The sequence below is a fragment of the Mytilus californianus genome, unplaced genomic scaffold (genome assembly GCF_021869535.1).
Source record: "Mytilus californianus isolate M0D057914Y unplaced genomic scaffold, xbMytCali1.0.p SCAF_4, whole genome shotgun sequence".
Taxonomy (NCBI): domain Eukaryota; kingdom Metazoa; phylum Mollusca; class Bivalvia; order Mytilida; family Mytilidae; genus Mytilus; species Mytilus californianus.
The window spans coordinates 73,535,252-73,551,951 of NW_026262690.1; the positions used below are offsets into that span (position 1 = coordinate 73,535,252).

General features: G+C 31.5%; 1 protein-coding gene across 1 annotated transcript; it reads left to right on the forward strand.

The window, feature by feature from the left end:
- The first annotated feature begins 3,474 nt into the window (after positions 1 to 3,474).
- On the forward strand, positions 3,475 to 5,074 carry LOC127737072 (gastrula zinc finger protein XlCGF8.2DB-like). The gene is made up of 2 exons (XM_052247604.1): positions 3,475 to 4,603; positions 5,043 to 5,074. The coding sequence occupies exons 1-2, from the start codon at positions 3,475 to 3,477 to the stop codon at positions 5,072 to 5,074; spliced, it is 1,161 nt and encodes a 386-aa protein (XP_052103564.1).
- The last annotated feature ends 11,626 nt before the right edge of the window (positions 5,075 to 16,700 follow it).

Consider the following 16,700-nt stretch of genomic DNA (forward strand, 5'->3'; position numbering starts at 1 on the left):
GGAGTCAATTCAAATCGCTTTTATACTGCCGATATTCGTCCGTAAGTGAAACCACATGCGTTAAGGGAATAAATCTTTTTTTCTGTTTTCTTAGTGTTTAAATTATTATGTCAGAAACAAAATTTCTTCTTATTTTCATTAAATTGATGTGTTCTTGCTCCTATTTATACGATTTTACTGTCATTGTAAGGTCGTATGCATAGGAGCAATAACACATGAACAAATTAACTAAAAACAAAAAGAAAGTTTTAAGAAATTATAATTTAATAAAAACAAATTTAAGCACCAAAAGAAAATTTAAAAAAATAAAAGAACGAGGGTTCAATGACCAAAGTGCCTTTGAGTTAAGCAATTACCTATTGTTTAACAGTTCATTTAGATATTTCTTGAAGTAATTTTCCAAAGTCGGCAGATTGCGTTTCGTAAGAACCAATCGATAATGACCATGTAAAAATCATTTTACTATATTTCTTACTTGTAAGTAATATTCACTTTATCAAAGATTGAATAAGTCAAAATTTCATTTTTAGAAACTCTTAATTTATGTAACACATTTTCAACATTCATCGTATTAATTACCCTGACCATACGCAAATGGTCGGACCATATGGATATATATACGCAGATGGTCATGACCATACGCGTATGGTCTAAATACTCATATGGTCCGGAGCTTATATATATATATATGCAGAAACCGTAAATAGCAAAATGATCACAAATACAAATTCTACTCTGAAATTCTACAAAACTGTTAATAAACTAAAACCATAATTTGTTTATATATATGTATTTATACAATTTATATTTATAGTGTAATTTTGATTTACTAGCACTGTATCGATACTACTGCTGTTGGTTGGACTATTAGTTCACGAGGGCATCATCATTATGTGCTTCGGTACTGACATGATTTATAACCTACCATTCTAAATTTCTCCGTTGATGAATTTAGAAATTATTATAAGTAAACAATTTATCTCAGGCAAATCTGACCCCAGTGGCTGTTCTTTTCATGTCCTTTTGTTCATTTCGCTGCTTACGTATTCAGGTATTTATATACATCCTTGGCTTTCAAATGTTTGAAATTAAGCGGTCCTTGCCAATGTATAGCTATTTCCATCGATTCCTTATTGGAGATATTACCGTTGGTTGACGATGTTTTCCCATTTTCAGCACTTTGTCCATATAATATATAAATGTAGACAAAATGCGCATCTGCCGTTCTAAATCATACGAGTTTTTTACTGTTTCATATGGAGTAAGTATCAATTTGAATCGGTTATAACACTTCCCGCTATTATCATAATAAGGGAAAATCTTATACCAGTTATACAAATAATATCTTGAACAAACATTACAGATATACAAGACAGATGAAATTGTCAAAAGCAAATATGACCAGCAATACAAGATCTACAATTACGTAACATAAGTCGAACGAAATATAAACTACCAAATTAAAGTTCAAGGTATTGTCCGTAAATGATAATGACCAAATATTTGTATTTTATTTTAAAGATATTCACCTCGGAAACAACGGAACCAGTTTAAACTGAACTTGACCTGAATGTTCTTTATTGTGTTGAAATTTAATATATAATTTGTGAATTATATTGAGTTCTTTCAATCAACAATACTGCTTTTAACGAAGTTATAACTTAAGATCAAAATACAAATAATTACTTATAACATGAAAATTAAAGTAAATGATATACCGAAAGTCAAGTTTTTTGGAGGGCTAGAAATTCAAATACACCAACTGTCAGACTCTTCCTTAACGAATTTATTGCCCTTTTATAATGATGATTTAATACATTGTAATTAGTTTTTTTTTAGTCTTTTTTATGCAAATTAATATTATGGATTTTTTTTTATTGGATTAGACATTCAGGCTTATTAGAGCCTCTAATGCAGAGAAAGAATCTGATAATTATTTAAAAGCAAATCCCTCATTTACATCTAAATTTGCAGTAAGATGAACAGTAGTAGCCGATGGATTAACAAAATTTCTTCCAGTATTGTTTTAAAAAAATTAAATGACGTTATTCTGATAAAATAACTTTGTTTGAATAATTGTTGATAAATGGGAAAATATTTTTTATTCTTCAGTCATTGATACTAAAAAGTTATTGGAAACAAAGGAAGATCTTGGGAGCAGTCAGAAATATCTATGCGAGTTACTTTGGTGCTGACAGCATAATGAACGGAAGTGCACTTAATTCAGCAGCAGCTATGGAAATGGAGTTTGCTAATCCTGAAAAAGAAAAATTAAACGAAAGTTACAATGGTCCATCTGCAAAATTTCAACTTGGCATTAGGTATCACGAAAAGTTTGACCAATCTGATACAGGTATAACTGCAGTCCCTCTTTTAGAATCCCATAAGATTTTGGTTCAAAAAGAAAATGTAATGACAGCTTCTTCCACAGTTATTAAAGAAGCTATCACACATGATTGTTTTAATAATAACAGGATCTCGACTGGGAAATTTGACATTTCCGAAGATGGACATTTAAGAAGTCCTTTAAATCCTTCTCATGTTAAAATACACAAAAAAAAATCAAACAAGGAAAATGTTAACAATATAAACATTTCACCGCTAGCTGAACTCGGAGCAGTATTGAAAGAAGAACATTTCAACAAAAACTTTCCAATCCAACAAGTAAAAGCTAAACAAGACATTAATGAAGAGGTAATTATAAACGAACCCAATAATACCCATTATGGAAAACGTGGAGGAGATTCTGTTGGTAAAGAAAACAAGCCAAGATCTAGTATCTCCTTTTCAAATAACGTTACAGAATATAAAACGGATGTGAAACAATCAAATATCTGTGGAAATTTCAATGATGATGTCCACAAGGAAGAAGACATGAAAAAGCCTACTTTAAAATCTTTTATGAAAATTCAAACATATACTTCAGATAAGCAACCTAATAATGCTTCGATTACAAGCTGTGAAATAGACATTTTAACAAAGGTTGACGTAACTGAAACTGAAATACCTACCAATTGTACAGACTTCAAAGATAACAAGTTTGTTAAAGATGATTTGGACAAACCCAATGGAATCGCATCACTACAGCACGTGATTAGATGTGACCTCTGTGGATTAGAAATTACTGATAGTATTAAGTTCAAATCTCACATGAGAATACACTTACGAAAGAAATCGTTTACTTGTGACACATGCGGTAAAAAGTTTAATAGCTTATATTATTTAAAGACCCACATGAGATTTCATACTGGTGATAAGCTGAGCAGCTGTCATGTTTGTAGTAAAGATTTCATATCTAAGAAAGATCTTCATATACATATGAGAATACACAATGGGGAGAAACCATACATTTGTGGTACATGCTCTGAAAGTTTTAGCTATGCACAAAGTTTGTCAATCCACATGAGAACTCATACAGGAGAGAGACCGTATAGCTGCAATATATGTACTAAAAGATTTACAAATCATGGGGACATGAGGAAACACATGAGAAAACATGATGGAAAAATCGAGAAGACACACAGCTGTACAATATGTAGTCAGAGCTTCAAATCTCCGGGTGAATTAGAAGTTCACAACAGAAAACATACTGGTGAGCTCCCTTACACATGTGAGGTTTGTGGGAAAGGATTTAGAGGATTCAATAATCTATCGCTTCATATGAAAATACATACTGGAGAAAAACCGTTTGATTGTAAAATATGTGGTAAAAATTTCGTAACGAAGACACACCTGAATGGTCACATTAGAAGACATGACCAAAGACCAAACTGTTGCACAGTATGTAAGAAAATGTTCAAACTGCCGGATGGTTTGGCTACACACATGAAAATACATACGGATGAAAAACCATATATTTGTGTAACATGTAATGAGACTTTTGGAGACAAAAAAGAACTCAAAAAACATACACGAGGTCATAGAGAAAGATCGAAGCCGAAACAATTTACATGTCGTATATGTAATAAAACATTAAGGCGTAGTAGCCTGACAACCCATATGAGAGTACACACTAATGAGAAACCCTTCATCTGTAAAATATGCGGGAAAGGATTTAAACAGGTTAGTAATCTTAAAACTCATATGAAAATGCATACCGGCGAAAAATCACACAAATGTGATATATGTGGCGAGAGTTTTCGATTTCCAAGTATCCTTTTGAACCATATACGAGTACATACAGGTGAAACACCTTACACGTGTATTACATGTGGTAAAGGATTTACTTCAAAACAACGTTTGAATTCCCACATAGAAATACACACAGATATAAAGCTTTTCAAGTGTGACATTTGTGGTAAAACCTTAAGACGGAGCCACCATTTTGATAGTCACAAGAGAACCCATACTGGCGAAAAACCGTTTAAATGTGAAGAATGTGGTAAATGTTTTAGTGAGAACGGTGCACTGAAAGGACACATGAGAACACATACAGGTGAATTACCATACGAATGTGAAATATGTAATAAAAAGTTTGCCTATCTTAGCAATTTACAAAGGCACGTCAAGAAAACACACTATGGCGAAAAGCCAAGATGTTGTATTACCTGCGGAAAAAGGTTTGGAGATAACGCCCAGTTAAAAGTTCACTTGAGAACACATAGTAAAGAGATATTTAGCTGCAAAACATGTGGTAAACTTTTAAAGGACGAACGTTCAGTAAAAAGACATATCTTAATGCATTCTGGAAATAAGCCTAACAGGTGCGATGTATGCAATAAAACATTCTTTACAGGAAATGAATTGAAACAACACCTTAACGTACACACTGGTGAAAAACCATACAGTTGTCCTCATTGCATCGGACGTGATTACATTTCAAAACAACGCTTTAATGAACACATAAGAAAGCATGCCATTAACAAGGATCTATCTTAAAATTGTGAATGGTTTTCTTTGCCATATTAGAAAAAAAGTATGTTTTTGAAAACATGCACTGATCCTGAAATTGTTTTAAATTTCCACAATGTATGTACACATGTACAAAGAATTTCGGCAAACATATTACTAGTATATTATTTATAAAACAACACCTCTTAAAGGATATGCACGAGAATGGGTTGTACAATTCTGAACTATCTTTGACAGAAAGATAACTAAAATGTAACTTCTTAATTTTGAAAAATGAAAATGAATACATACATGAACCAGGAACAGTCGATATATAAACATTTAAAATGACACTGCTTTGCAAACCACGAACACTTATAAATACTATTTATACTACTTATGGTTCAAAAATTGTCTATCAGATAAATTCGTTTCATTAAGAAAGGCAACACGTCTCGTGAGATTTTCTGACAGTTTTGCTTTGAAATTTGATTTTATTTTGCTCTCAGTGATTTTGATTTACTATTTCCTGAAAATGTTTTCTTCTGATAATGCTTTGTGTCTTTCTAAATCTTCAGATCATATTACTAGCAATTTTTTCCATCACCACTTGACTACAGTTATAAATTGAACCTAAAGTGTGCTCTAATTTTTCCAAATGATAAAAAAGATTGTAAGGTAAATTTGTCCTTCTGACAGGTGTCATCCGATATTGACTACAACATGGATAATTGATAATGTTAAGTTTATCTTTAACTGTTGTAAAAAAAAAAATAACTTAAAAATAATTATTTTCAGTAAAGTCGGTAATACATTTTAGCGTATATACCCTTCGTACGTTTTTAATGAATCCATAAAGCCTTTAATGAAACCAAGTTTCGGTAATGAAAAACGATTTTCATGAAATAATGTTTGATTTTTTGATTTTTTAATGTTAAGATTTGTTATCTATTTAATTTTGTTTAACGTTTTGGTTAATTAGTTGTTTTAATTGTTTCATTAGAATAAAATATATGTTTTTCTTTTTGAAGTTACTTGCCATATACATCACATTAATGTAAAAAGGAGAACACGCTGCTGGTTTTTTTTGGTTTCTATCAAATTGATAACCAAATCATGTCTGACCGAATATGACATTGTTGAATAAACTCATCATAGATACCAGGATTAAAATTTTCTATGCCAAACACTCGTTTCGTCTAGAAAAACTCATCAATGACCCTCGAATAAAAAAGTGAAATGAGACAACACCTAACTTGCTTAAAAATGTCTTATGCCAATATGCTAATGTTTTTTTTGGTATAAAACATGATTTGTTTATTATCTGTAATTGGCGTTGAACAAGGATAAGATGCGAGTACTCTTTAGATCGGCACTTTGTGTTTCACCTTTATGTTGATTGTACTTTTTGCCACTCGGATCTAGCTTCGTTCAACTGATTTTTACCGTGTGTTCGTATGATGTTCTGTTACACCACTGTCCAAGGTTAAAGGGGTGATCGTTGAACCCTCGCAAATAAGTTTAGTTCCGCCATATTCTATATGTACCTGTCCCAACTCTTAGAAAACATACAATTACGTGGTAGTCGTTGGTTGCTGTCTGTCATATTTGTTCTTCATCTATTGTGATATCGAAAATCATTTTTTTCTTTGGAATCGTTTACATTTCGTCATGGCCGGACCTTTTATCGCTTACTATACCGTTTGGGTTTCAGTGGCTGATCCATAAATTTTCATAAAGGGGGGGTGGGGGGAGGCACTGACTGCAGTAAGAGGGGCCCGTTCCAGTCATGCTTCAGTGGTCCCTAAACAATAAACCAAATTTTTTCCACAAAAGGTCCTGCCCCCACACCCCTAAATCTGCCTCTGGGTTTTGCTGTTTGACAATCATATTACATCTAATTCTTATTATGATAGGGAGATAATCATTTTTTGGGAAAAGCCTTGGCTCATATCTAATTTTGAGTAAAATGTAATCTTATGTCAAATATTTCAATTTCAGCATAGTCAATACGTCACAGTGACATCAAAACTGATACTTTTGAATACAGGTGTAGTTATTTATTTATCAATAAAACTAACATACTTTTGAAAGATTGTATTAATTGGACAATAGTTGCAATCTCATAAGACAACTAATGGTTTCTATCATACTTTCTTCTTTAGTTCCTTTGAAGCGCTTTCTGAATTTACCTTCATTGGAAATGCCATCAAAATGGAAGACGTCATTAAAACAAGTATAATTAATGGTCATCTGAAACTTCCAGCAGGTGCTAGAGAGATAGAACGATGAGAACCAAATGCACAACACATGTAGAAGCATCCAAGACCAAGGCTCTCCTGGACAACCCAAATCAAAATAGATTAATGTCATCTGTGCATCGAAAAATATCAACCGTAGTTTTAGTTCAAAAAGATTATTTATAAAATTAATACTTACAGTAAAAATGTATCATTATAAACGTGACAGTTCCAAACCATTAGCTACATGGTGGAGGACTGACAGTTAATTAGTATATGATTGACCCAGTAGTATTGAAAAGAATGCCACAATAGAGTTTCAGGAAAATAATTATCAGACAGCTAAAGACAAAAAAAAAAAAAAAAAAAAAAATGACTGATCAATATTTATAAAACAAGAAAACGGAATTGAACTTATGTACTCCGGATGGGTAAGTAGTTGCTAAGAGATTTACGAGACCACACAATTTGAAAATCAAAAACTTAATGTAAACGTTGAAAAGCTAATAAAACAAGAAAGAACCAAACGTTTAACCAAACCTGGACAATGAATCAGAGCTTTACACGAGGGTATATATTTCTTAAACTAAAATGATTTGCTAAATTTTATTGCAAAATTTCATAATAAAAAAAACGGAACATCGCTGTGGCCATCTGATACAGATATTCAATAACTACCAAGCAAACGAAATTGGTGTTCGTAAAAAGTTAGAATCTTATAAAACGTTGAAAAATAATTCCATAGCATCAAATTCAAGATAAGAAAATGAAAAGAGAGGTCTTATTTTGAATGAAATAAGATGAAGAAAACCAAAGAAGATAAGAATATCAAACACTAATCCAGATAGAAATTCGGATATCTTTAATAACATTGAACATTTAAATATCGATCAGAGGGCCCCGGAATTTTGCGTTTCGCTTGTCAATCAAAGCGAAGATAGATTGATTTGTAATAGATTTCTTATTTAAAAGTTATCAACAGTCCCCAAGAAAAGATAAGACAAAAACATTGATTGAACATATGAGGTAACGGTAAAAAAAACAACTTTACAATTAAGTTTTTATCGCGCTTCTGCTCTACAGAAGACATCTATATTTGAAATTGGTCACTAATTACATGATTATATCAATGTTTAAAAATGATTTTGTCGACTTTTAACACTAAACGATATACGAAGACAAAAATATAGCTAAAGGTGATGTTGAATAATCAGAAAAGAGACACCAACCAAGCGATGAATCTCCAGGTCTCTAATAATCGCCTATTCGATACGTGAAGCTCTAAATGGTATCTTATGTGACAGGTTTCAATGAATACAAAAGAGACAACATGGGCACTGCAATCAAAACCATTTTCCAAAATGGCTAATAAACTTATATATACTGTTACAACGACGATCGCTGCCGACTGTTGTTTCCGCTGAATAGATAGGAACATTACCATGTCGCGGGGTTAAATTAGATTTTTACGAATATTGAATATCCTTATTATATGATATAAAAATAAGAAGATGTGGTATGATTGCCAATTAGATAACTCTCCACAAGATAACCTGTTCTACACAGAAATATTGAAAAACATACCCGGTTCTAGACACGCTCAGAAAATGTATACCCTGTTTTAGACACTAAATACTTAGTTTAAAAAAAGACCCTGTTCTCACCAGCAGGGCATGAAAAAGCGACCTTGTTCTAACCAGCAGGACATGAAAAAGGGGCCGTATTCTAACGAGCAGGACATGAAAAAGCGACCCTATTTTGCGGCACACACGTATACTAAAAATATAGGAAGTAACCTAACCCCCCCACCGGGCTCCACATATGAATTTCCAAAGTCAGGGACCTCTTCAGTGTTTGTCTTTAGTCACATCTCAATGGTGGTCACACTTTGAAATTAGCTATTGGTTGCAGATGTTTTACAGTCTCTTTTGATTTTATTTAGTAGTTTTCTGTCATTAAATTTATGACAGGACTAACGGGTATAGAGGTATTCCCGTAACAGTGTGGACAACCGTAGAACTTTTATTGTTAAAAATACTGAATCATTTACCTTTAACTACTTGTTTGTCATAGGCTCTCGATAACAATGATTTTACGCTCACTCAGTCTGCCTTCCAGTGGGGATTTAAACAATCAATTGTTACACATTTCGATACATAAAATGAAACCCTTTTCCCAAAACTTTTAAAGGAATTTGTTTGAAATATTCTTTATATCAGCACGCACAACAGTTTCATTTTAGAGAATAATAAATGTTCAGAGCTTATAGTTATCAAAGGTACCAGGATTATAATTTGATACGCCAGACGCGCGTTTCGTCTACATAAGACTCATCAGTGATATCATTAAATAATCGAAAAATAAATTTACACATTTGGATTTTCATTGTAAAAACTTTGAGTCGATGGGGTTAATTCACAAAATATCTTAAGAGAAAAAATACTCCCACGTTGTGATAATTTAAGAGTAACCTACCATTTATTCAATGCTTGGGATTTATTTGTGAAAAGAGTTCCGGACGATGAAAAAAAATCTTTTCTTTTAATGGATATTGTTTACGTTTGAATCATTCACTTTTGCCTTGTATATTCCAGTACTGCACAACTCAATTGCCTCTATTTATGTATATATATCTATATGTATATTTAATTAATTAAAAGACGTTTGTGTTTGTATAATGCTTTTATGTAAATGGGAAACTTACGCGTGTGTGTGATCCATTTTGTCTCTTTGACCATAGACTAAATTGCAGTACTCGTCGATATATCATTCTTGTATCTCACGAATTTGGGTCTTTTACTTACAAAACTTATTTTCTTGTAACGTATTTTGTTGTTGAAGAATGAATGTTGCCTGTTTTTTAATTTTTTTGTCGTTTGTTTGTGTCTCATTGACATACAACCGGACCCCCTTTTCTTCATATTTAAAAACCTACGAGATGACATCAATACCAATTCATGACACAAAATAACTGAGTTAAACTAATAGCAGAAGAAAGAAAAAGAAAAGCGCTTTCATGGTTGTACTTAATCTCGAAGTCACAATGTGGTCTTTGAAAAAAAAATGTTGTAAATCAAAAAAAAAAAATTAAAAAAAAAATTGAATGTTTATATTGGAAAAAGTAACGTTCTGTAAATTATAACAATTATTTCAAATTCAATTCATATTACGCTGTTGCCTTTTTCCGCTGAGCAAGTTTTGACTACATTTTAAAAAAATAATTTCCTGCATAATAAATACATTATATGCACATTTTCATTGCGATCTTAAAAAGGACGAAGTTGATATATAAACTACCGCCAATTATTGTGTGTGTGTGTGTGTAAGTTGGGCCGTTAAAAAAAATGAATTGATTCTAAAAAAAGATTGGAAAGGAAAAAAAATACTTTGTTTCAGAAAAAAGAGGAAAAAAAAACCTAATTGATTTAGAAGAATAGTCGGTGCATAATCATTCTGCTACCAAGGGGTTTTCACAAGTATAGTAGATAGCAGAAAAGTTCAAGTTTCCAAAATATACCAAACTATACATTTTACCTACTAGTATTTCGTGAAGTAAATGTAAATTTCATAAGGCTTGGTCCGAATAGCTTTTTACTGTCCAATATCTTGCAAGTACGAAATTACATTTTGTCTATGTTTTGTAACTGTACAACTATTGAAAGTTGATCATGCATTCGTTCTTAAATAAAATTTTACACAAGATTAAAGATAAGAGATACTAAGTGAAAAAATTAGACAACTGCAATGGGTTAATAGCTTTGACGTCCGAAAAATATAATAGCCAACACATACATTTTAACTTTTAAAGCTAGTAAAATTAATTTTTATGTTAAAAAACGTGCGATATCATAAAAATTGTTTATCAAAACATAACAAAAACGCAAGTAAACAACGTTTAAGTATTCAATATTAATCAAAACACAAAGGTTATTATGTACTAGTTTTTCGAATTATTTGATTTAGGTGTTGAGAACCTTTGGTGACCCCACAGTTTAAATGTCTATTATAAATACGACGTGATAAGTGGGCGTTACAGACAAACGTTCACCTAATTTAACCCAGTCAATGGTAGACTTGAGCGCGCCAAAATATGGTCTCGGCCACACTGTTATGAAAACGATACTATTTCGAAGACGTTTATTCCAGCTATTCAAAGTTTTAAAAACCAGAAGATAACAAATAATTTGGATAAGGTTGTAAAAACATCAGGCTAATTAATTGCAGTTAACTGTCATAAAATCCTTTTAGTTTCTATCCATGTGTACTTTGATTTTTGGCAAACTGGTTTGAAATTTATATGCTGTTGTCTCATAGACCTTTTATCCAATATTTTTATTCTTTCAATGTATTTACTTTTTAATGTTTGTAGCATATTATATGCTTCTTTCCCTTGGTATCTTTGAGTATATATAATAACTACGCAAACATGGTGAGAATTAAAACAAATTAGTTCAACTGTTCATATTAAATTCTTACAAAAAGAAACTTAATAAGCATCAAACAAAGTATCTTTCAATAAATATTTATGGGTACCAAATATGTATACATCAAGGTTGATGTACCTGGACTCGCTCCTTTTGAAATTAATGTGATTCCATCAGTTTTTGTTTGTTATCTTAACTTGACTTCATAATCGATTTATAAGGTTTGAACATCAGTAAACTATTGTTGTCTTTATTTTTAATGCACACCAATGAATATGTCAGAATTTAATACAAAATTAGTCTAATGGACGCCAGGCTGATACAGCATCTGCTTACAATGTGATAACAAAACAATGTACAATCACGACATAGACAATCGTTAGGATAATTTTATCTACATAGTTTGTATTCATATGCGAGGAATAGCCTTCCTCAATGATATTTGAATCAAATCAATGTATCAATATAGTTTTTGAAGCCTGATATTTTTTTTATTTTAAATAATTCTGCTCCTCATATCAAAATATCAATTAACGATCAGGCTATTTTTGCAAATTTCAGTTTTTCCATATACACAAGTTTGATAACCAAATAAAGAAAATAAGTAGGAAACTTATTTCAAAAAGATTATAATGTGCAGTTTTAAAGAACTATTGTTTTCGAAATTGTAGGGACTTAATAGTAATACATCTAAACTTGTTCAATGCTTTATTTAAATGCTGCCAATTGATTGTATGATTGAAAACTATTTTCTAAACCTGTAAAGAAAGAAAAAAACACATGATTCAACATATTCATCAATAAATGCGTCTTGAAGATAAGACCAGAAAAATCAGGTAATGACAAGAAACATATATTGCAGTTTTCAAAACTTTTACTGATCTTTAAAAAACAGCTGCCAAAATTCTATTTAAAGGTCAAGAGTTGTAAAACCGTCAGAATTTGCCGCAAGTATTCAATAATTGTATATCTTAATGCATACATGAATATAATGCAGCTGACGATTTGCACTTGCTTTTAAAGATAATATGTAGGAATTATGTTATGTCAAGGTTTTACGATTTAATGGTAATCAGAAACTCTGATAAAAATTGCCATATTGTACCATTTTTAAATTGTAAGTGCACATTTGAAAAAAAAATTACTGTTACCCTGTAAATGTTTTGTCTGTTAATTGTCATATGATTTCATAGAATTATCCACCACCGTCTTAAGATTAAAAGTTGCCTCAATACGACACAGAGACTCAAAGCAAACTGTAGTCATGTAAACAAATCTTGCAATAACACAACCTGAGAACACAACATATCAATCAGATTTTGTGCTCTGATCGTCCGGATAATTTCTTTACTTAATAAAGGCAATTCATATCACTTGTATTATTGGTTTATTATCACCAGAAAGTTGTCAGAGGAACAAAATCAAAACAAGTAATAAAGACAACTTCGTCCACTGACCGCTGTAATTAATAAGTAGTTACAACAGAAATTAATTATAGATGACAATGGAAGGAAAGATTTGTTGGAACTTTAGAGAATGGAGGATATATTACACTGATATAATGATCTTATTTTAGTTGGCACTCAAAAACAAGTTGTATATATAAGCAAAAAGTTCCCGAGTAAGTAATTGTGTAGTTATTTTTCTCTCATAGTCAGTATTAAAAATGAATATAAGTTATTAAACAAGCATTGTGAACTGTACTGTAATTATACGCTAATCATGTTCAATTGATGACCACAACACGCACAGACCACTGTAATTAAGTATTAGCCTTTTGTAACCGATTATTTGTGATGACAATGAAAGAACAATATTGTCCGACTGTATTGTATTTTTATAACAGTATAGACACTAATGCAAGAAAAATTAGGAAGAAATTTTATTATTAAACTTGTATAATTTGGGCATTGCTGATAACGAATAATTTAGTGCAGGAAGTTTGGACTGTTGGAGATTTATTTTTGTAATTTATTTGAGGTTCTATTTAACGGAAAAGAGGCCATAATAGGCTAGCGGGTTAGAACGAATACCTTCACAACCATGTTTTTTCCCTGACGCTTAAATTCAAAGGAATTTCATTTTTTTTCAACGCTTTTTAATTTGTTAAAAACTAGCGTAATGCCACCACAGTTTCACGAAAGGTTTCATCTCCTTCCATACATATAGATGTAGCGATATCACTATTTTTTGCCTTTATGTCTATTTAATTCGTTCGTATAGACATTTCTAATCTCAAAATGCTATTTTTTATATTGATAATCTAATGGAAAAAAGGAAACACTTTTTGAATGAGATATGTTATATCCCACAGTATTATTGATAAAATGGTAAATGAGTCGGAAACAATTACAAATTGATATGCTTCACATAAAAAAGATGAAGTGGTTAAAAACTTTGATGAAATGAAAGGGTCTTGAAAAACAAATAAGTATTTGAAGTAACTCTTATAAGGTGTACATCAATCTGGAAAATTTTGGTTAAGTTTCCTTGATCTTACAAGAATTGGATATGCTTGATCATTCTAATGTGATGCATCTAACTCAAAATGAGATTTTACGTAATATTATTATTCTAGTATTTTAATAGGTACTCCGATTACTGTAAAAATGATGTATTTATTCATAATAATTGTAAATGAAATCTTGTCTAAACAGGAAACTTTGCGTATTGTTTTCTGTGTATCAATTCAGATGAGGATTGCGTAATTGTTGTGTCGTCAAAATTTTAGCCAGACATTTAATGTCAATTTATGAATTAAAATAATGCATCAGACTGTGTTATCAGGATCTACAATATGAACAGTTAGCAATCATAAAGATGTTCCGATTTTACTGTGTCATTGTGCATGTCTGCTTTTACTATTAGCAGGACTACCCAGAACCAACCTAAGGAAAGATCAACGATATAAAAATAATTTGAGAACTTTAGAATAAAAAGGAGCCTGAACTAACGACACCATTTCGTCTATATTGCTTAGGGAGCTGCTGTTTTGTTTTTGTTTTTATCTAAAAAAAAATTAATTTGCTCCGAATTAATATATGAAAATAAGAGGAAACAGTTATTGTTAAAAGTTTAATTACTGGAGCGATGATAATATACGGACTAACATACCAAATGGGATCGCCCAATTGGTCAAAAGAAATAACATACAGATATTTGTTGATATACAATAATACTATAAAATTATGACATAACTTAAAAATGATACGTTTTTCTTGTGATAAAATGTTTTTATGCCAAAGTTATTGTACTTTTTTAGCTTGGGATCTTTAGTATGAAATGTGAATTAAATCAATGCAATCCATCATTGTTAAACATAAATTTATATAAACCTGAATTTTTTTAATTATAAACATGTGTAGATATCTATAAAATTACCATAGATACCAGGAAATTTTGTAAGCCAGACGAGCGTTTCGTCTTCAAAAGACTTCAAGTTTTGTAAACAGTTAATTTATAATTATGACCATATCAATGATAATTCATGTCAAGACAGAAGCCTTTGGAAAGATGAGAGGGAGCAAAATTCATATTATGCTTCATATTATTGCATTAAATGTTTTTTATTTGAAAGAAGATAATACTCACAAAAATTCTTATTAGTAACATTATAGGAGTTGAATGAGGAGATATTTGTATTGTATTTTAAGCTTGGCCTTCGTAAAACGTAGATTTTAATGTCGCAAGTTGAGTTTACCTAGCGACACGTAGCGGAGCTAGGTAAATGGACATTTGCCACAGTAAAATCAAGTTTTACGAAGGCCAAGCTTAAAATACAATACAGTTATCTCCATTATGATGCCACATATTAAAATGATTCCATTTTAGTAAAAAGTTTGGCTTAAAAATGCCATGAATGAAAAGTCCGCGAAACTGTTACATCGTCTTTGGCATCTAGACAATGTGACTTCATAGGTATACACACTATGTCAAACATAGACACTAGACTAATTTACACTTTTTGTACGCTTCTGAATGGTTTTGAGACACAAAATGTGACTTTTTTGTTAATTTTCTTGAGAAATTACATACCAAAAATTCGGAATTAAAAATGGTGGCTTTCCTTAGTACAGACTAGTAGAACGTTGAATCTAACCATTCAAAACACTTTCAACGTCCAATATCGATATGAGGTTTTTCCAATTGAACAAAGACATTTAACGTCATGTATCCTTAATTTCCTGACTATCTACCTGTTTTGATATAAAACTGGATAGTACAAAAGTACTTTATTCCAAGCAAGTAAATTTATGAAATCTAATCACACATTGCCTTTATTTCTTGTACATTTTTGTATAGTGTATATTTATTTACAGATATATGTATGTCTGTTTTGTTCCAAATTTTGTCACGCATCCTCTCCTTGGCATATCCTGTTATGTAAATTCCCTGTGCTGATCATACACTGTCATCTCTTGCTTTATCTTTTAATGTTCCTTGAATCCATACATTTTGCTCCAGTACTCTTTATGTCTATTTCCCCGCTACACGTTCAATTTGATTTTCTACATTTTTTGTCACTTTTCTCAGTTGCGTAATAATTTTTCCCGATAATTCGTGTAGAGAGAGTACCAAGATTGTAAGATCCCTTGCAACTATTTTTTGAGGGGTCCGTAGGTGGCCTTGTCCAATGTACCCTAATTTTCCAGGGGCAGTCCAAATTCCCCGCCCTTCATCACTATCGATCCCTACTGCAGGACATACCTTTTGTATGAATTGTTAATTTGTTCCCGGTCTGAACATACATGAAACGTTTGCCACTGGATGTTAAGCAACCGACAATCAATCAATCTTATCAATTTTGATTTCAAGAACAAAAAGCAGAGAACCAGGAATTGTAAAGCCACCATTACCAAGAGCAGTTCATGAGTTCAACGTAAATGGAAGGACAGTGTGAGAAGGACAAGACTTTGAAATGGAAAAATGACAGGTGTCTTAGGAAAAAGTAATTAAAGAGCAATAATACAGAGTTTACTTCATTACGTTCTATTGGGAAAATGACATTGATCATTAATTAAATATGCCGTGTATAATCGTCTAATTCATACTTCATAACTTTTAGTAGAAAAGGAACTTTGTTATCTGTAGAATCGCATAAATATATGTCATTACATGTAATTACCACCTGCCTATTGTAGTTCTGATACATATGACTATTATCAATAGGATTATTAGATAGTGACAAATTTGTCAATATATTAAA

Bases quoted from the DNA above. Each gene is read 5' to 3' on its own strand.
- LOC127737072 (XM_052247604.1), top strand. From the start codon at position 3,475: ATGAGGAAACACATGAGAAAACATGATGGAAAAATCGAGAAGACACAC. The intron at 4,604-5,042 runs GTAAAGAGATAT...CACCTCTTAAAG, and splicing joins AGTTCACTTGAGAACACATA to GATATGCACGAGAATGGGTT.